We start from the raw sequence: 22,304 nt of genomic DNA on the forward strand, positions 1-22,304 counted from the left end.
TAGACCTGGGCTGAGCTGAGAGCATAAGTCCAGGGGAAGGCACAAGCCTTAGAAGAGAAGCTTTTCCATCAGTATTTCCCAAGAAGTGACTTTGGGGACAGGCCACACTTCTGGGTTCCCCAAAGGCAGAGGTTCTCACGCCTCACTCCAAGGACTTCATTAATTGGTCTCCATCCGTGAAAATACCTTTTGATTTTTGTCTTCAAAAGATTTTGCCCATCAAGAGATTCTGATTAACAAATGAGGGCTAATAATTATTTATTCATTCACTTCAACATTTACTGTGTGCCAGGTTTGTGCTACTACATGGTAATAAAACCCGAAGGAATTGCGTGCATTCTCTGCTCTTAAGCCGTCTAAACTTAATTTAGATAATTCTAGTCAAAATTAAATCACTTGACATTTCAGTTAGCCTAACAACTCTGCTTGTGAGGAAGTATATGGATTGCACCAGGCTTTTTGAAATATTGAAAATAGCTCTGGAGACCTTTTCAGTGCAGATAAAGCTGATTTCCTAATTCAGGAGGGTGAGCAGAGAACAGTCTTTTGCTTTCTAATCTTGTGAGTCCTACACAAAGATCACAGACCCTAAAATGCAAATAAAATAAAAGCAAGATTTAATGCCACTTCACACAGATTGTCAGACCCAGAGGCAATAACAAAACAAAACAAAGGGGGAAAAAAGAATAACAAGGGTTGACAAGGATGTGGAGAAACTAGAACCTTCATCAATGGCTGGTGGGAATGTAAACGATGTCCCTGTTTTGGAAAAACGTTTGCTAGTTCCCCAAGGAATTAAGTACAGAGTATCTATGTGACCCAGCAATTGCACACTAAAGGAGTGAATTTTATTGTATGTGAATTGTATCTCAATAATAATAAAAACGGGAGTCCTCAATCCATCTCTGTGCTCTGTCCATCATATTTTCTGACAGCCACCTCGAAAGGCTAACTCTTTTAAACTGTCTCTGGTGCATCTTTCCCAGGAAAAGCTACATATCTATAGATACATAGATACACAGGTATTATTTTTTGTGCAATTAAAAAATTTCATACAAAGGAATATTCTGGGCATCTCATATAATGAATTATGCAGTACGAGTGGGTCAAAAGTAGGTTTACAGTTGTGAATAAACAAAACAGTTAATTCTTGTAAAATTGTTAATTAATTATTGTATTATTTTCCATATGAACAACAGTAAACCTACTTTTGTCCCAACCTGTGTATGGCCTCTTGTATTCGGTTTCTTTCATTTAGCATAATGTTTTCAAGGTTCATCCATGTTGTAGCATATATCATATTTTCATTTCTTTTTATGTCCATCATAAGGATATACCACATTTTGTCCATCTATGCATCAGTTGATGGACATTTGGGTTGTTTCCTCTCTTTGGTTATTATGAATAGTATCAATATAAATATTTGTGTACAGGCTTTTATACAAACATATTGGGCATCTAAGAGTGGAATTGTTGGGTTATATGGTAACTCTATGTTTATTTGATTGATCAATTGATTTTAGAGAGAGGATGGGAGAGAGAGAGAAACATTGATATTGATTTGTTGTTCCAGTTATTGATGCATTCATTGGTTGATTCTTTTATGTGCCCTGTCCAGAGATCGAACCTGAATCCTTGGCTTATTGGAACAGCACTATGACAAACTGAGCCACCCAGCCAGACTGGTAACTATGTTTAATATTTCCAAGAAAACCCAAACTGTTTTTCCAAAGTGGCTCCATCATTTTATTTTATTTTTTGAAGATTTTATTTATTTTTTGAGAAAAGGAGGGAGAAAGAGGGAGAGAAACATCAATGTGTGGTTGTCTCTCGCATGTCCCCTTCTGGGGACGTGGCCTGCAACCCAGGAATGTGCCCTGACTGGGAATCGAAGCAGCAACCCTTTGGTTCGCAGGCTGGTGCTCAATCCACTGAGTCACACCAGCCAGGGCCGTTTTTCCAAAGTGCCTCCATCATTTTAGAATCCCACTAGCAATGTATAGGGCTCTAATTTTTCCACTACCCTAGTGGTTGTGAAGCAGTATTTCATCGTGGTTTTGATTTGTATTTCCTAATGACTAATGATGTTGAGCATATTTTCATACGTGTATTGGCTATGTGTATATCCTTTAAAGAAATGTCTATTTAACTCCCTTGCCCATTTCTTAAAAAAAGATTTTGTTTATTTAGTTTTTTAGAGAGAGGGAAGGGAGGGAGCAAGACAGGGAAAGAAACATCAATGTGTGAGAAAAACATTGATCAGTTGCCTCGTGCACACGCCCCAGCTGCGGGGCATTGGGCCACAACCCAGGCACAATGGAACCGGTGCCTTTCGCTTTGCTGGCCGCTGCTCAACCAACTGAGCCATGCTGGTCATGGCTCCTTTGCCCATTTTTAAATTGGGTTATTTGTCTTTTTATGTATTCTAGATACAAGTCCTTTACCAGCTATATGGTTTGCAAGTATTTTCTCCCTTACACGAGTGCTCTTACTTCTAAATGCTAGTTTGGCCAAGTACAAATTCTATGTTGCCATTTATTTACTCTTGGACACTTGAAAATATTACTCCTTTGATATCTACCTTACATTAATGATTGAAGGTGAGGATTCATGTCATTTATTGCTTCTGAACAATTCTCAGCTACTATCTCTAAGAACGTTGCCTCTTTTTATTCTTTTCTTTCTTCTTCTTTTTTTACAGAACATCAATTTGATGAGTGTTAGTCCTCTTCATTCTGGCCATTATGTCTCTTAACCTTTTCTTCATATTTTTCATTTTCTGTCCGTCTCTATTGCATTCTGTTATTTTTTAGATTTTTTTAGTTTACCAATTATGTCTTTCATTCCATCTAATCTGCTATTTAACTTGCTCATTTAGTTTTTAATATTGATTATTATGGCTTTTATTTTTAGGTGTTCAATTTGACTTGTTTTTCAAAACTCCTTCATCTTTTCTGATAGCATACAGTCCTTTTCTCATGTTTTCAGTTTCTTCTCATTTTTCTTTAAACATTTAAAAAATTCTTTCTTTTGCCGTTTGCCGCATCTCCCGTGAGGATGAAGACCGTTCTCGGCAACCAGACTGCCGATATTCCAGAAAATGTCGACACTATTCTGAAGGGAAGCACAGTTATCGTGAAGGGCCCAAGAAGCCCCCTGTGGAGGGACTTCAGTCACATGGTGCAGAACTTGGCCTCCTTGGAATGCGAAAGAGGCTCCGGGTTGACAGAGGGTGGGGAGACAGAAAGGGAGCGGCCGCAGTCGGCACTACCCGCCGTCACCAGAGAGCAGGACCAAGGGCGTTCCATTGGGCTTCCGCGACAGGGTGAGGCCTGTGAACGCTCACTTCCCCATCAACGTCCATATTCAAGAAGACGGTTCTCTAACTGATATCAGAAATTTCTTGGGTGAGTGCTAATTCATAGTGTATTATCATCTAAAAAACCTTTCCCCAGTATTGTACTTTTATTTCAGGCTTTTCAAAATTATTCAGATTACAGTTACCTTCTTGTTGTATGCTTTCCCTATTTTGATGTTTGTGAGTATTATGCAATTTACTAATAAAAATGTAATAAGCACGAAAAAATAAAGAAGTTTCTTGGGTGAAAAATACATTTGCAGAGTTTGGATTAGGTTAGGCATGGCTTGCTCATTAGCTCAAGCCCTGAAAGATGAGTTGATTCTTTTTTTTTTATTGTTGTTCAAGTAGAGTTGTCTCCATTTTCCCCCCGCTGCTCTCCCCTGCCCCACACTGCTCCACCCATGCCCAGCTCCCACCCTCGATCCTACCCTCCTCGGGCTTTGTCCATGTGTCCTTTATACATGTTCCTTGATGACCCTTGTCCTTCCCTCTCCCCCACCCCCCTGTTATTCCCTTCCACCTTCCCTCTAGTTACTCTCAGTTTGTTCTTTATTTCAATATCTCTGCTTATATTTTGCTTGCTTGTTTGTTTTGTTGATTAGGTTCCACTTATAGACGAGATCTTACAGTATTTGTCTTTCACCGCCTGGCCGATTTCACTTAGCGTAATGCTCTCTAGGTCCATCCATGCTGTCACGAATGGTAGGAACTCCTTCTTTCTGTCTGCTGCATAATATTCTATTGTGTAGATGTGACTGTTGTGTGTTAATTTTCATTTGTTTCCAGAAAGTTTTTGATTTCTTCCTTGATCTCATTATTGACCCATTCCTTGTTTAATAGCATGATATTCAATCTCCATGAATTTGAGTGTTTTTGAGTTTTTTCCTTGAGGTTGGTTTCTAGTTTCAGGCCCTTTGTGGTCTGAGAAAATGCTTGATATGATTTCAATTTTTTTGAATTTGTTGAGGCTTGTTTTGTGTCCTATCACTGAAAGATGAGTTGATTCTTCAGGGAAACAACAGCGAACTTGTATCAAATTCAGCTGCTTTGATTCAACAAGCCATGACAGTTAAAAATAGGATATCGGAAAATTTGGGGGTGGTACGTATGATTCTGAAAAAAGGAACAGTTCAGTAGGTTGGTGAATAAGATTTAAGTTGTGCAGCTACAGAAACAGCAAGATGCTAAATGAGTCCTCAGGACTTACTTATGATATTTTAAAGATGCATTAAAAGCCATGTATTGAAAAAATAAATTAAAATTAAAATTAATAAATAATTCTTATTTTTTACTCTGTACCTAATAATGGTCTTATGCAGTTCTCTACTGCGTATGCTGATATTTGCTCATGGAGACTGCCTTTTGTTTTTCTTTCTTTCTTTTTCTTTTCTTTTCTTTCTTTTTTTTTTTTTTTTTGAGTTTTTATGAGTTTATTTAAGCCCAAACCAACAATTGCTGGGAAGCAAGATCTCAAATGTCCCCACCTTTTTCTTTGTTTTTGTTTTAACTTTTATTTGTATTTGAGCTTTACTTGTCCAAACATTTTGTGTGAGATCCCTTCAAAGCCTGGAGTGAGAGTAGCTTCTCCAGAGAAGCTTTGTGCAAAGCTTCTTCAGAAAAACACCAATCCATCCCTAGACTTGTGACAACATTCCTCCAATCTCTGCCTCTGCCTTCCCATGGCCATCCTTCCTCTGTCTGTGTCTAAATTTTCCTCTTGTAAGGACCTGAATCTTATTGAAATACGGTATGTGGCGAAATAGCTGCAATCAGTGAAAGCTACAGGAACTATTCACAAGGAAGGCCACCCCACACTGGATTTATAGCTTAAAACTGTCAGAGACCAGATCAATCCAACTTGGTGACTAATTCCACCTGTGGTGACCTCTAGCCTGACTGTTAGCATTCTGAACAACACACTCTTTGTCGCCATGATCTAAACCTAAAAGCCCATCTAAAGACACAGAATGGCCCACGATGCTCCTCTGAGAAATCTCCACCCCCTTCCTGGGAAGATCTGGAATATTCCATCCCCCTTATTGGATATCCTATCTCCCCCCACTAATTAAATGAACTTCAACAAAGGAAGCAAATCCTGCTAAATGGGGGCTGCTGTGTCTGTGGAGTAGCCCACTTTCTGTCTCACTACTTCACTAATAAATTCACTTTCACTTTAAACTCTATGTTGGCTCATCTTTGAGTTCTTTCCTGCACAAAGCCAAGAACCCACATGGGTCCTGGACTGTTGAGTCCCCAGATCCGTGGAATGCCTGCATCAGTATTGGAGTAAGGCCCACCCTACTCCAGTATGACCTCATCTTAACCTGATCACATCTTCAAAAACCCTATTTCTAAACATCATATTTATAGGTTCCCAGGGTTATGGCATCAACATATATTTTGGCGGAATGCAATTCAACCAGCACCATCCTAATTTGCTTTCCCTAGTTACTAAAATTAGCTTTGCCCAGAATCTCTGGAGGATGGACAGTGTTGATGTTAGGAAACATTCAACTATTTAGAGAATTTTTATAAGAGTTTATTTGAGTCAAAAGTGGTAGCAATTGCTGGGAAGCAAGATTTCAGATGCTCTAAGGAATAACAGTTGATAGTTACTTTTATGCATTCAAGATTAAAGTGGTAATACAAGGAGAATCACAGCAAAGATGGGAGAAAGCAAGGCTGGATTGTACTACAGGAGAGTTACGATTATGTGCTTTCTTGAGGGTGGCGATGCTAATTTCAAAGGTGTGTTAACCTGGATGCACAGAAACAATGCATAGGGCTTGCTTAAGGCAAAAATAAATCTCTTCCTAAAAAGGTTATATGCCTGAGACATGACTACCGCTAATGACCTGTCCAGTTAGGAATTTATAATCAGATCATCCTGGAAGTTAGTTTCTATATAATCCCTTTGCTGTCTTAACAGTGACTTCCTGGAGGTTCTGACTCACAGCTTCAGTTTCTGCCCTGAGTGCTGCCTGCTACACCTGTGTGTCACTGCAGGTGGAAGGGGGTGCATGGAGCAAACGGCGGAAGATAGTGCAGCCAGGCTCAGCCTTAGCCCTGTCCCGCTGTGTTCCATGTTCTTCAAAATGGGTGGCTTCGACCCTCTATTTAAACCCCAGCCCTACCCATCTCATAAGGGGCTCTGGCCCTCCACTCCATTTCCTCATGTGCAAAAGGACATGATACTATTTGGATGGTGTGTGCGTGGAATATTGCACTTTCGTACAGTGGGGGATGGGAGGGCTCTTTGACAGTATGTAACACAAGTCAGAAAACGTATGCCCTCATGTTCTCAATCTTAGGAGTTACTCTTGAGGACATAATTGGACAAGTGTATAAAAATGTAAGTATAAAGATATTCATCACAGCTTTGTTTATAGCAGTAAAAAGTAAAAACATTCCAAATGACCTACGTAAAGATAAATGATTTGATTTTAAAGAGGTGATAATTCCATTGACTCCTTTATTCTTACCTATGGTTTTTTTCCTCAGGACCACAAAACTCTTGGAGATATAAAAATAATGTCTTTTTATGAAGCGACTAGAAATCTGAATACTGAGTGATGCTCTTAGGAAGCATTGATATTTCAGATGTATAATGGTTTTGGGGCTTTGTTAAAACGAGTCTCCAACTTTTAGGGATGAATACTCAATATTTATAGATGAGGTGGTAAGCTGTATGGAATGTGCTTCCAATAACACAGGAGAGAGAAGGTGCAGGGACGCGTGAACGGGGCAGACGGGGCGCGGGGTGAGGCCCTGTCTGTGGCCGAGTGTTGGATACACAGGGTTCTTCTATTTTTGTGTATGAGATAAACTCTTCATAACAAAAAGCTAGACAAAGACGTCTAACTGAATTCTGGTTTTATAGACTGTTCTAGGTATCACAACTTCTAAGGTTATTTTATTGACATTTCTCTATTAGGCAATTTTTTGAAATGCCATCTGTTTCTCTAATTTACCAGGTTATTCGCTGTCCAAGATGAAGTAAGCATGAAAATGCTTTGACAACTGACAGTTCTCTATGTATATAAGGGATTATTATGACTCATTAATTTTCCAAACATGTATTGTTGTGCTCTTCGGTGAGACAAGAAATAAATTAAAACTTTTCCCTCAAAGAATTTATAGTCTGGCCCCAGCTGGTGTGGCTCAGTGGACTGAGCACCAGCCTGTGAACCAAAAGGTTCCTGGTTTGATTCCCAGTCAGGGCATATGCCTGGGTTGTGGGCCAGGTCCCTAGTGAGGGGCACATGAGAGGCAACCACACATTGATGTTTCACACTCTCCCTTCCCGTCCGTCTATAAAATAAATAAATAAAATCTGAAAAAAAAGAATTTATAGTCTAGATTTCCCTTGATTTAAAATGACATTTCTCAACAAGGTAGTGCAAAAAGGGATACAACAAGGCCACATGTATGATTGAGGCTCAGATTGACGCTGGAAAACTCATTCTTATTTGATTAAGTGTGGGCGTAGGGAGTTGAATCAGGGAATTAGATCCCCGGGGGCAGACTGGGGCAGGAACCCTGTCTGTCTCGTCCTTTGCTGCATCCCCAGCACCTAGTACAGCCTCTGGCACGAAGCATAAGAAAAATAGTGGTGATAATATAACTAACATCTGTTAAGCACTTCAGTGCCAAATGCTTTGTCTATATAATTCTGTTTAGTCTCCTAAACAATCTTAGGGGTATGGGCATCATCATTCCCACTGAGAAAAACTGAGCCCCAGGCAGATTAAGTAGCTTTGTCAGAGGTTACTCAGTCAGCAAGGAGTAGAGCTGAGCTTCATATCAAGTCCAATTTACTTGAAAGCTGCTGCTTTTAATCCTGAACTACTAATGTGAAAAATCTAGTCCTAGTCCTATGTCTCTTCTTGGAGGGACAGTGCGGACAACAGGCTGGTGGAGCTTGATGATGCTCGCTCTGAGATTCCCCAGCCAGCTCTCCCAGCCCTGATTCCGCCACCTCTCCCCAGCTACTTTCTGCTGTGTTTTGGGACCCCAGCTGGACTTTTGTATATAAGCACTTTTTGGGGGAAAAAGCACTCATTGACCATTCAGCACAAGGCCTGGAAGTTGTATTTTTCACCGATTTAATAAGTGGAAGTTAATTAGTAAGTGTATATATGTCAATTTCATGAGTTTTCATAATATTGAATTATTACATGCATTGCATGTTTAAAATTTTTATTAATTTTATTTATTTTTTTAATTACTTTTTAAAAAATTTTTTATTTATTTATTTACTTTTAGACAGAGGGGAAGGGAGGAAGAAAGAGAGGGAGAGAAACATCAATGTGTGGTTGCCTCTCACATGTCCCTGGGCCCACAACCCAGGCATTTGCCCTGACTGGGAATTGAACCAGCGATCGGTTAGGAGACTGGTGCTCAGTCCAGGGAGCCATACTAGCCACGGCTAAAATTTTCATTAATTTTATGTGTGAGCTATATATAAATTTTATTTTTTTTTAATTTATTGATTTTAGAGAATGGAAGAGGGAGAAACATCGATTTGTTGTTTCACTTATTTACGCATTCATTAGTTCATTCTTCATGTGCCCTGACTGGGGATCAAACCTACAACCTTGGTGTACCAGGACAACGCTCTAACCAAATGAATTACCCAGCCTGGGCTATAAAAATGTAAGTGATAAGACCCAGAGTCTTATCAACTAAAAGTATGACTGTACTATCAAGCACCTAGACCTGTAAGTTGAATAATTGGAGGGTAGGAGGGAAGAAGAGTCCCACAGGCAAGTAGTTCAATCTCCACCATGCTTTGCCCAATGATTATTTGTAGTGACATTTAATAAGTAATTGTTAAATAAATGATTATCAAAATGAGGAAAATCATTATAAACAAAATTAAAAGCCAATAGATAAGGAAATGTTTTCATAAATACAATACAAGGGGTTCAACTCAATATCTCAAGAACTCAGAAAATTGATAAGAATAGTATAAGCTCTAATGAAAAGATGACAATGCCAAATAAATGAATGATTGGATGGGGGCTCCTAGAGGGATACCTCTCCTGGAACTCAGCATATTAATTTTTCAAGAGAGGATTGGGGACCTCATGAAGACAAGTGGACTTCAGGTATGTGAGCAGGGGACTTAATCAGGAAATGCAAAATGCTTTGCAGCAGAGCTGGGTTAGACCTCTTTCAGACAAGCAAGAGGGTAGGAGAGGGATCGCTGCATGATCGGACCCGGCGATCAAATGTCCCAAGTTGGGAAAGCAGCCAGTAAAATCAGAAGTATGCACCGGTGACCTTCCTGCTTTGGAAGCAGAAATGCGGCTTTCCTGGAAGGAGTCAGAGGGTAAACCGACCCTCTGGGGGAAATCCAGCTCTGGAAGGTGCACAGCAGTCCTGGGAAGAAGAGTCTGGGAGGAGGAAGGCAACATTGCCCATAGACCAGGCCAGCTCTGTCCCGCTCTGACAGGTCAGGGAGGCCTAGCTGCGGGGGCAGGGCAAGTGGAAACGTGGGCCCTGATGATAGCGGCAACTTCTCAGTCCCGTTTGGCACATGAAAATGCCCTTTCCATGGTCAACCACATGATGTACCTTGGGGCTTGGCAACAGCAGGCGGGTTACCGAGCTTGGTCCCAGGCCCTCGAATTGTCTCCAGGTTGTGGAATGACTTTGACTTGATGGGCTTCCCACCAGGGGCCTCCTAAATGAGGCTTCATCCTCAGGACACAAGGTTGCTTTCCCAGTGCACCCCTTTTGTGGGAAGGGGCTGTGCAGGTGTGCTGCCCTCTAGGAGTTGGGGGGGTGGGGCAGGAAGGTGATGATTTCCCTTCTTTCCTGGCTTGGAAGGACTAAGGAAGCTGCAGGCAGCCCATGTCTATGATTTACTAGGTGATTCAACCAAAGAACCTGAACTTCCTGCAGTGATGAACCCAGCACACAGTTTCACATACACAAAAACACCAACAGTCACATGCCCCTTGACTAAGTGCCCTGCACCAGGAGGTGGTGAAAGCCACATGCCCAGGCACCCTGGGGCAGCAGGAGTCACACTGGCAATGAGAGCATCAACAGGCTCGGATCCACTGGCAGTGCCAAGGCTGTTAATGTACACACATCTGCCCTGATGTACACACACCTGTCCCAATGTACACACTCAGAGCCTCCTGAGCTCCACACATCTCATTACCCACTGAGCTCATTCTTTTGGGTTGACCCCATTTTGAATGAGTCCCAAAGCTGCTGGTTTGCTTTGCTATGAAAGAAGATTCTCCACAATCCTCTCTTCTCCCTTCTCCTGGACTTCTCCCTGTTCTGCAGCCAGGGAAGGGCAAGGGCCAGCTATATAAATTCATGATAGCAGCTTGAGAACAGGAAGCTGCCCATACTAGCACTGAGTTATAGAATCTAATCTACTAGAAGGAACGTGCAAGCATTACAGAGCTCAGTCCGTTTGTTTTAAGAGTTAGGACCTTGAGACTGGAGAGAGGAAGAGATTTGCCCAATGTCTCTGGCCGGGCAGTGGTTGAGTTTGACTTTGGTGATGTGGCTGGGATGGGTAGAGAGAGTTCAGGTTCAGTCCAGCGAAAGGTTTTAGTGAATTCAGGGGACTTACTGACCTTTAGTGCTTGTGACAAGAGATTGATCAAGAGATAGCCGCTGAGCAGCTGGTTTGCACAAGGCACAGACTAAGAGTAATATACATATACATGGGAGGGATTAATATATTTTTAAATCTTAAAATAACTCTTCCTTTCAAAGTGATTACAGTCTAATGGCAGCAGGAAGTAAAATGTTTGTAATAATTTTAAAGGACAGTGCAGGAGTTTCTCTGGACAGAACATGCTTATCAACTGAGAGACTTAAATAAACTTCAGATGCTATGACAACAGGAAGTGATACATCAGTATACAAAAGAACTGGGGATGGGGGGACTGGGGAGGTTTCCAGGGCCCATTGGGAGATCTGGGAGCCTGAGATACCCAGTGGTATGCGCTGCCTTTCAGGATCCTCAGAGGAGGGGCCGGTGGGGCAGGGCTCAGGAGGGCCTGCGGGGGAAGGGCTCTGACTGACGAGCTTCCCTTGGAAGCAGCTTCTGCCCTTCTTGGCTGGGATCAGAGGCAGCAGGGCAGCCCCCTGCCCTCCACTAGCCAACTGGGAGCACAGCCATGGGGCTAGTCAGCTGGCAGCTGAAATGCTTGGGCATCTGTGTCTGGGCAAAAGGTGTCAGCAGGCCAAGAGGAGGGAGAATGAGCGCCTATGTGCACATGTATATAAATATAGAGTGTGTGTGTGTAGCCATGCACCAAAAAGGGGGAAGTTGTAGTTATGAATGAAAACACCCCAGAAATCAGGAGAACCCCATTGCCTCTCAAGCCCTGTACACCGGCTTCTGCCTCCGTGAGGAGACCGCAAGACACCTGCCTCCTCCTGCAGCTCCTGTGGCCACCTGCCAAGTAGCACGAAGCTCAGGCCAGGCCTGGCCAGCTCAGCCAGGCTGGGTCCCCCACCATCAGAGAGCCTGCTGTATTCAATGGCCAGAGGACCCGAAGGCTTCCTCTAAGTCTCAGCATTGAATAGTTTATGATTCCATGAAGGAAGGAGAGCAAAGTGTCAACACACACATTTATCCTGAACTGTGGGATGCACATGACTTGGCTGATAGCACAGAAAGAGAAAACTCTCCTAAATACATGTTTTGAGTGAGTTTTTCTTTTGCTTTTTATTACCTACAGAAGACAGAGGACTGGAAAGTCCAGAAGATTTTGTTGAGATAAGGAAACAGGGGCTTTGTGGCCCAAATCTTTGCTAAGCTCTTTTACTAACATGCTTTTTCAGAACATCCATTGAACTTTTTTTCTTCCCACAACACATGCTCATAATAGAAAATTTGAAACTATCAGGAAGTATAAAACTAACTCATAATCCACCGCCTACCTTTAGGACTTCTGCAGGCCCTGAACATGCCTACTATAGAATGCCCCATCACATTAAAATATTCCTACATCCCATATTAAAAAGCATCAAGTTGAGTTGAATTGTCTAGTTGATACAATGTCATATTTTATAGAGCTTTTTATTTATTTATTTATTTATTTATTTAAATCCTCGCCCAAGGATATTTTTTATTGCTTTTATTTTTTTTAGAAAGAGAGAGAGAAAGGGGAGAGAGAGAGAGTGAGAGAAACATGTGAGAGAGAGAGATGTGAGAGATAAATATCGATCGGTTGCCTCCCATATGTGCTCCGACTGGGAATCGAACCACAACCTAGGTATGTGCCCTGACCAGAATTAACCAGCAACCTTTCAGTGCATGGGATGATGCTTCAACCCCCTAAGCCACACCAGCCAGGACATGTTTTGTAGAACTTTTAATAAATGTTCACTGGTTTTAATTTTGCCTTTTAAAAATTTTGAAGACAATAAATTTTGTTTTCTATATCAAATATTTTTGAGAGTCATTGAAAATTCTATAGGTCCCAGGCACTGGTGCCTGTTGTCACTGATGAATAAAGGGCCCTGCCTAGTGAAAAGTAATGTTAATATTAACGTTACTATTTGAGAGTATATTCTGTTGCCCTGACACATGTGGCTCGGTGGGTTGGGCATCAGTCCGCAAAGTGAAAGGTCACTGGTTCAGTTCTGGTCAGGACACGTCCCCTGGTCGGGGTGCCTAGTTGGGGCGCACAGTCGGGGCACATACCAGAGGCAACCGGTCAACGTTCCTCTCCCTCTCTTTCTCCGTCTCTTCCCCTCTCTCTAAAAATAAATATATAAAATGTCTCTCCGTTAACTTCTATGACCCATACACAGTTTTGAATACCGTCTTCTTCTACTCTGCATTGTTCATTTAGCATTTCCCAAACAGAGCTCGGGGACAAAGGTCTATGGTACCCTCAGGACTTACAAACACACACACCCCCATGCGCACTAGTGCAGCTTCTTAGTACAGGTCCTGGAAACACGCACCTCTGCGGAAGAAAGGCTTGGAGATATCTCATTTCCCTCCGTCCTGCATTTCACAGATAAAGGAAACTCAGGCCTGGAGAGGTGACTTGCCCCAGGCCGGTGTTCAGTTAGTACCAGAACCAGACTCGGAACTAAGGCTCCCAGCCCAAGTAGGAGGTGAAGAAGACACTATCTGCCTTGGGTGCCCTCTGCCCATATTTCAGGGCTGGCTCTGCCTTCCACGCGCACCTTCCGCGGGCGCTCCCCGCCGCCGTAGCCCTCCGTCCCTCTCCCGCCTCCCACAGCCGCCACCACTCTTGACCCAATTTCCCCATCCAAACGCGCTTGGCTGTTTCCCCTTCATTGCATTACATTGTTGTTACAATGTTGCACAAGCAGTTACTTTACAAAACTTTAGTAAATTTTTATTTTTTCTCTGATTGTAAAAGTAACAGATGCACACAGAAGAAAATTTGGAGGAGAGGGAAGAAGCTCATAATCATATGACCACTATTTAAATGTCATATGAGGTGACCATTGTTAAATGTTGCAAGACAAATACAAGTAAAATAGAATCAATCCCGGAGTTGTTCTTTATATATATATATGAAATATCTCAGATATACAAAAATTTATTCATTCATTCAATAAATATTTGTTGAGCACCTATGATATGCCAAACACTGCTCTGGGTTTAGGTATATAGTAATTGGACAAAATAGTCCAAGTCCTTGTCCGCAAGAAGCTCCTTTTAGTGGGGGAAGATAGATGATTAACAAATACAGTTAAAATAGGTTTGCAGGTGTTGAATATTATGAACTAAAAATGAAGTAGAGTAAGGGAGATAGAAAAGATAGGGAGTGTTGCTTTATATAGTATAATTAGGAAGGCCTTCCAGAAAAATGATATTTGATCAGTGTCGAGAAGGGAATAAGAGAATGAGCCATCCATTTATCCATCCGTTCATTCACCAAATGTTTATTGAGCATGTTCCAGACACTGAGGGTAGAGCAGAGAATAAAAGAGACATTCCTTTCTAGGCCACTGGTTCTCTGCTTTACTACAGACACCTGCTCTGTTCTACCCAGTGGCCTGAAGACAGAATAGCCCGGGAAAGGAAGGAAGAGGAAGGGCTACCCTGAATATTTTCATGAAGACTTGAAATATCTAAAAAATTAACCAATCTCTACTTTCCTGCCAAGTAAGAAGTCTTCTTCAACTTTTTCTACTCACCACTTCCATTGTAATTTAAATATTTACCCACTTTTTTAGTTCATGCTGTTATTTTTACTGTCCCAAAGTAATCACTATGATTAAAAATAGTTTTGAGTAGTCATAATTTGCTTAATCTGTATGTTTTTTAAATGTTTACTCGCTATTTCTTCTTGCATCTCACTATTTCCTTCTAGATTCAGTTTTCTTCTTAGGAACATGCTTCAAAAGTTTCCTGGGCAAAGGTCTATAGTGGTTAACTTCCTGTTTTTGTTTATCATCTGAAGAGGTCTTTAACTTGCTCTCCTTAAAGAATAGCAGCTTTGTTCAGTTCTAGTTGACATACCAGAATTCACCCTTTTCAAGTGTAGAATTCAGTGGTTTAGAGTATGTTTACAGAGTTTTGCAATGATCACCAGTGTCTAATTTTAGAACATTTTCATCATCTCAAAAAGAAACCCTATACCCATTAGCTGTCACTTCCTATTCATTCCTCTCTCCCTCCAGCCCCTGGCAAATACTACCCTCCTTTCTGTCTCTAGGGATTTGCCTATTCAGGACTGTTCGTATAAATGAAGTCATACCATATGTGTACTCTTCTCTCTGACTTCTTTCACTTGACATATTGTTTCCAAGGTTTACCCACATTGTAGCATGTATTAGCATTTCCTTTTTTATGGTTAAATAATATTTTGTTGTACCACATTTGTTTTTCCATCACCAGTTGATGAACATTTGAGCTGTTTCCCCTTTTTCTGGCATTTTTGAATAAAGCTGTTATGAACATTTGTGTAGAAGTTTTTGTGTGAACATATGTTTTCAATTCTCTTCCGTATATACTTAGGAGTCATATGGTAACTATGTTTAACTTTCTGAAAAACCGTAAAACTGTTTTTCACAGCAGCTGTACCATTTTAGGTTCCCAACAGCAACGTATAAGGGTTCAATTTTCTCCGCATCCTCACCAATGTTTTTTTAAAAACAAGGTAAATAGCAATCCTAGTGCATAGAAGGTGATATCTCATTTTGTATGTCCTATCTTGTGAGTTTGTTTTAATACAAACTGTAACATACCACACACACACTATATACTTGCTTTTTCCACTTAACAAGACATTGTAGAAAGCATGTTAGTATGTACAAGACTGCTTATTCTTTTGCTGCTTTATGGTAACCCATTGCATGAATGTGCAATCCTGGTACTTGTAGTTTACTTAACCAGTCCCCTACTGATAAGCTCCTCTGCTTTTTCCCAATCTTTCTCTATTAAACGGTGCTGCAATGTTTGCCTCTGCACACTCCATTCTTTGCAAGTAGGAGTCTGTCTGCAATGATCGATCATTCCCAGAAGTGAAATTCAAAGTTAAAGGGCATGTACACTCTTTTATTTTTATAGATAGTGACAAATTGATTTCCATAGTTCATTAAATGGACCCTAGATCCTAACATCAAATTGTGAAGATATTGTAATCTTAGTAATTCCTGGGTGACTATGGAATCACTTCTTTTGAGGGGCTTGGGGACAAGGACATGGCTCCTAAAGAGCTTTTTTTGGCAGGCAGTCCCCATGAAGGAGGGAGAACCTGAAGAGGTTTGTCTTGGGGACTTATCTACCCCTTCTTGGTGGAACAGCTCACTGAAGATGTTTAGTAAGATCATCATTTTTTCATTTATTTTTTTCAATCAACAAATATGTATTGAAAGTCTACTCTGTGGTGCTAGATGAAATTAAAATAAAACCAGACCTGATATGTCTCCCATTGACATTTTCAGGCTTTTGAGGAGATGCAGACATTAACATGATACAACTAAAGGTAAGATAACAAACATGGAGGGAAATGTACACGCTACTGTAGCCTGTAACAAGGGGCTGAGAGTCAGAAAAGGATTCCCAGGGGAAACTTGTTTTAATTGAGATATGAAAGATGAGTACAAGACTAGATGAAGGGATGTTTCTTTTTCCCTTGATGGAAGAGTATGTTTAACACTTCCTCACAGGGCTGTTACGAGAATTAAGTTAAGTAATATATATGAAGCATTAGCAAAATGCTTGGCACGTGTCAGTTGGTGCATGCTTATTTCCTTTCCACTCTTCCATTCACTCATTGTGAGTGCTCAAATTTCAGATCTCCAAGAAAAGTGCTACCACCCTAGTTGTGATCTAATTTTATATTTTTCTACCACCCAGTCTTCTCTCTTCCTCCATTTCTGGGCTCCCAAGCACTATCATACACAGTCTACCTTAGGAACTAATTAGATTAATAGCCACCATTCCCGCCCCCCCACTTAAGCTATATAGTAAGTACATTACATCCATTATTTAATTTAATCTTTCTAACAATCTTAGTAGGTAAGAACTACTATTAGTCCAATTTTATAAATTAGAAAACCAAGGCAAGCAGAGCTCAAAGACAATCATAGCAAATTGCAGAGCAGGATTCAAACTCCACGCCAACTAATTTCTAACCACTGGCGTGCCTTATGGTTGCTAGTTATCTTTTTAGGTCTTACTTACCCAACCAAGTGGTAAGGTTCTTTAGGACAAGAACCTGCCTTTATACATTTTAGTAAAACAATATCTACTATGTATTGAGCATCTACTATGTAACACATAATTTGTATGCATTATTTCTAATCCTCACAACTCTTTTATATATTCTTTTTCCCATTTTACAGATTAGGAAACTAAGGCTCCAAGGAATTAATTAATTTTGCCAACATGGAGACAGGACAAGAATCTGATACAGGTAAGCCTAGTAACCTACCCAGAGATGATAGTTAATAATATTTGTACTTACCAGATGGGAAAGCACAGGGCTATAATCACCCAAACCCTGGTTGTCTCCATCTGGCATGACCCTTACACAATGACAGTGAACGTAGGGGACAGGGAACTGTTGGAGAGCTGTGTCCATCTCTTCCTTTGAGCTAGGCGAAGATAAAAACTGAGAGCTCAGTCCCGGCCTGTGTAGCTATGTTTTTTGGACGGCCTCCTGCAAACCCAAAGATTGCCAGTTGGAGTCCCCGGTCAGGGAACATGCCTGAGTTGTGGCTGGGTCCTGAGTAGCGCCGCTTGAGGAGGGCAGCCTATTGATGTTTCTCTCCCTCTCTTTCTCCCTCACTTTCCCTCTCTCTCTAAAAAGAAAAAGAAAAAAGTTAGAGTTCGCAATAAGCAGAGCCCAAAGGGTTATTGAGGAATTCCTGTGTTCACTCACTGAACATAGGCTATTTCGAGCAAAGTCCCTCATTGGGAGTTTTGTAGTTGATGATGCAGATGATAACACAGAATGTTTTCTATGTGTCAGGTACTGTTTTCAGTGCTTTATGATGATTAACTCATTTAATTTCCAGGTAAGGACTATCCCACAAAACAGTTGAAGAAACCAAAGTACAGAAAGGTTAAAGGATTTCCCCTGAATGACGTGGCTCAGCTGGTTCGAGTGCAGTCCCATAAACGGGAAGGCTGTGGGTTCCATTCCTGGACAGGGCACTTGCCTGGGTTTCAGGCCAGGTCCCAGGTTGGGGGTGTACAAGAGGCAACCTACTGATGTTTCTGTCCCTGTTCTCCTCCCTCCCTTCCCTTCTCTCTAAACAATAAATAAAATCTTAATTTCTTTTTTTTTTTTAAAGCAAGAAAAGAAAGGTTAAAGGATTCTAGCAAGTGGTGGCATTTGGGACACCTGGAATGATTTCAGAGCTTAAGCCTCTCCCGATAACAACGTGAGTCACTGAGTCGATGCCAAATTTTAGGGCAATGAAGGACCAAAAATTCCTGTGGGCTGAGTAGAAAAATTAATTTCAAAGTGTCTGCCTGCCTGCCAACCAACACGTTTCCAACCCTAACTTTCTCCTCTCCCGGCCTCCCCACCCCCTCTGACAGAAGACAGAAAGCCCGAAATGTAGGGGAAAGGTCGCAGTTGTGATTTGGCTCCTCCCTTCCTGCGCGTTCAGTCCCTTTTCTGTGGAGCCTAAGAACCCAGGGACATCCCATCCCGGGTTCTCGCCGAACCAGGCGGGCACGCTGAACAGCCAATCCTAGAGCTCAATGGACCTGCCAAGAGTCGCGGGCCCCCGGGCTTGGGCCCTCTACCCTCTTCCTCTCCAGCAGACAGGCAGTGAAACCACCGTCAGCCTGGCCTTCACGGTGGCTTGAATGTTCCTTCCCAGGACCGTGCTTTCTGAGACCCGCCACTGGGTGCTCTCACGGCAGAACGTCTATAATTTGGGGGGTTGGGAGGGGAGAGCTTAGTAAGGCTTCCCAGCCCCCAGATCTGGGCATAAGGCTGGACTAGGACGTCCTAGCTCTTTGGTTCAATCTGAAGGTATTAAAAATTTCCAATGGCTAGATTTTAAATTAAAAAGCAGGCCCAATGAGTGCAAAGTGACATTCGTGGGCAGTTAGGCGCGGACACCGGGGCCGGACAGCAGTGTTTCACATTTCCTTAACGTGACAAACTCTCAAAGAAATCAGAATTTATTCAATTAACCCTCAGGATTTGGAATGAAGGGTGGGGCGGGGATGGCGTCTGGAACCTTGTTATCTCTAGGAAGTGAGACTCCTAGAAAGTCGGCTCTTTATTCCCTGGAATGGAGAAAACTGGGGGTTGGGTTGCGGCGGCGGGTCTGATACGCTCTGCCGATCTGTGCTTTGTTGAAATCTCTGGTGATGAACTCATCCTCCTACGGGACCCGTACGGCATCGCGCCCCATTTGAGAGCCCCTGGATTGGGGCACGTCGGCTGTGTTCCCACCGATTTAGTATGCGGGGGTGGGGTGGGGGGTGAACTTTCCGATTCCTTCCAAAGTTTCCTGCCGCAGAAAAAGCAGCCGAAGTTAACAGACACGCCTAGTCACTGCCGACCTCACTGACTCAGACACGCACGGTGTGTTTTTTCGAACACATCCGACCACGCGCCTAGGGGACTGCCCCGATCACCGACCGCCCTCGGCGGGGGGCGGGGCCGCGTGCGTGCGTGCGGACGTGCGGACGTGCGGCTGAACGCGTGCGTGCAGGCCCGAGTGCGCGTGTGCGGGCGGGGGGCTGGACTGCGGCTTTAAGTGGGCGGTGCGGGAGGCCTGAATATACCTTCTGCTGCTGACTGTGCTTTTGTCTTCTGAGCGCGGTCCGGGGAGCGACCTCGTCCTCTCGTTGGCGGACTTTCCTCCTGACTCCTGCGCGACCTGCTGTTACAGCGAGCGGGCTACTCCCGGCCCTTCCACTGCAGGTGAGCGGCCCTCTGGGCTTCCCCGGTTCCCCACCCTCCGGCCTGCGTGCCTGGTCCGTCGCCTCTCCTTCCCCTGTGGCTGAGCCTCCTGGAGCGTCCCTCCTCGCTCCTCCCCCACCCGGGTCCCCACTCAGCCTCTCCAGCCCTGATTTCTGCAGGAGTGGCCCACTCCCTGCTCGCCATGTTGGGTTAGGCGTCCATGCCCTACCCTACGAAAGCACTCTAGCTTCTCCTTCCTATCCCGGCACTTGGCATGTTGTGTGCGTAGTAACTGCCTGTGTTCTTACCTGTTGTCCCTAGACTGTCAGCCCCAAGAGCTCAGGTTTCTTGTCTTCAGGGTCCCATGTGGCCCTAGAACCTTCCAGGATGCTTAACACATTGTGGATAATCAGACTTTGACTCTCTTGGAATTATTTTGACCTTCAGGGAGTTTATGATTAACTTGAACCTGAATGAGATGTGAGGGAGACTTCCCAGGCAGGTTGCTCTCTCAAGGGCATGTTCTTATAGTCCTGCTCCTCGGAACAAAAGCACTCGGTCTTTACTTACGGAAGGTTTCTGGTCCCTGGACTGTAGCATAGGGATTGTGCATGGCACCTGGCAGAAGTAGTAATGGTTTTTACTTTAAAAAGAAAGAAAAGTTTTAAGGCATATTCATGAAAAAAAGTAAGACTGGCTCCTCAGCCATGGCGTTTACAGTGTAAATATAGTTAAACTTCTGCTGTGGAAAAACATCCATGGGCCCCTGTACCCATGGCTGGCTGGGTCGCTCCCTTAGCTACGTGGGAAGATAGAAGGGTCAGGGCCAGATGTGTGCATATCCCAAAAGGCTCTAGACTAACCTTGCTTCTCTTTCTCAGGATCCAGAGACCTTCCAGAAGCAGAAGGCAGCTCTAGACTGCTGTACAAAGGAGTGGGATCTTTTCAGCTATGAAATATATGTTGAACCTGTATATCTTAGGTGTGGTGCTGACCCTACTTTCCATCTTTGTGAGACTGATGGAGTCACTAGAGGGCCTACTGGAGAGCGCATCGCCTGGGAGCTTCTGGGCCACCAGAGGTCAACTAGCCAGCACAGAACCCCCAAGAGCCTTCCAGAACATCCATCCAGAGGGATATGATAAGACTTCCCTCCACCAGCTATAACCTTGGAACAGTGGCCTAAATCTGTCCAGCCAGATGTCCAGTTCCTGGTAGGCAAGCTCAGCATCAATGTTACCAGAGAAGTAGAGAAGTAACCGTGACTGGCCATTGAAGGGCCCACCTCCGTCTGGATGCTTGACCTGGAAAAAGAGCCTGTTTAATAGGTGTGAATGGGTGGCCTGCGGCTGTGGGGTGGAGTGGTTTCACTCTTCTTCCCAGAGTCGACCATATGCTTTGTTGTCCTTGACAGCATGGCTCTGATCTCTCTTAGATGAGAGCCTGTGCGGCAACTTCAGCTGTTGAGAGATGATGGCGTTTTCAGCCCTACTTCCTAAACATCTGCCAGGAGTTCCTTTGGATTCAGGGGGCTTATGGTCAGTTTCTTTGGTGTTCAGCTTCTCTTTCATGTGAGCTTCTCCGTGTGTGCATAACAGTTGAAGAGGTATGTGAGTTGGCTGTAGGGAGGAGGAGGATAGTGTTCAGTGTCCAGTTCTCGCTGTTTTACATTTGTAAGTCCTTCCTCCAACATAATGTGTATGTGTGTGTATTGATCTGATTGGGGACAGTGGGGATGACAAAGCCTGCTCAGGATGTGGGCATTATAGCCACCATGTGGCTTAAGTGAAGTTTTCTAATGAAATAAAGGTGAATGTATATTTCCAATCTGTGTCATGTTGACTTTTGCCCTTGAAATTAGTGGTTAGGGAAGAGCCCTTAACTTGTGGATCTGGGGTTTAACATTTTAAAACTTTAGGGCACAAAAGTGCTCAAAACACTTTGTTTAAAATAACGTAAAGGTCCCTGGCTGGTATGGCTCAGTGGATTGAGTGCTGATGTTTCTCTCCCTCTCTCTCTCCATCTCTTCCCCTCTCTCTAAAAATAAACAAATAAAATCTTTAAAAAAGTAAAACAAGGTAAAGGAACCTCTGAATTTGGAGGCAGAGCAGAGTGCTCTGTCTGAATCCACAACTGCCTGAGTTTGGCCAAGGTTGTTAACAGTCCTATGTTGACTCTGTCCATTTCTGAAGAGAAATAATAGTTTCTTCCAGTTCTTTTCATCATCAGTCTCTGAGGAAAACAAAGCTACGTAGTGCACAAGGCCTTGGCTTTTTTCTTTAGGTTTTTTTGGGTTTTTGTTTTAGTTTTTTAAAAATTGATTTTAGAGAGGAGTGGGTGGAGGGAAGAGAGAAACATTGATTTGTTGTTCTACTTATGCATTCATTGGTGGATCCTCGTATATTCCCTGGCCAGGGATCAAACCCTCAACCTTGGTAAATGGGGACGACGCCCTGACCAACAAGCAGCCAGAGCCTGGCCTTGCCTTTTTTATTCTGTACTCTTATCCATCAGAATAACTACTCAGTTCTGATTGTTCTCCAGATAGGCTGGTAAAATATTCAGGCCTCAGATGATTGTTTCTGCTCTTTCCC

The 22,304-nt window shown here is 42.9% G+C and overlaps 1 protein-coding gene across 1 annotated transcript; it reads left to right on the forward strand.

Annotated features, from left to right (window-relative positions):
* The first annotated feature begins 19,552 nt into the window (after nt 1-19,552).
* HILPDA (hypoxia inducible lipid droplet associated) lies at nt 19,553-21,994 on the forward strand. The gene is given in 3 exon segments (XM_054564620.1): nt 19,553-19,731; nt 20,592-20,812; nt 20,815-21,994. Coding segments are annotated over 2 exon segments (189 nt in total). The 5' UTR covers nt 19,553-19,731; nt 20,592-20,661; the 3' UTR covers nt 20,853-21,994.
* Nucleotides 21,995-22,304: the final 310 nt, after the last annotated feature.

This window comes from Pteronotus mesoamericanus, unplaced genomic scaffold (genome assembly GCF_021234165.1).
Source record: "Pteronotus mesoamericanus isolate MK-2021 breed Mesoamerican mustached bat unplaced genomic scaffold, CSHL_Meso_final scaffold_85, whole genome shotgun sequence".
Lineage (NCBI taxonomy): Eukaryota > Metazoa > Chordata > Mammalia > Chiroptera > Mormoopidae > Pteronotus > Pteronotus mesoamericanus.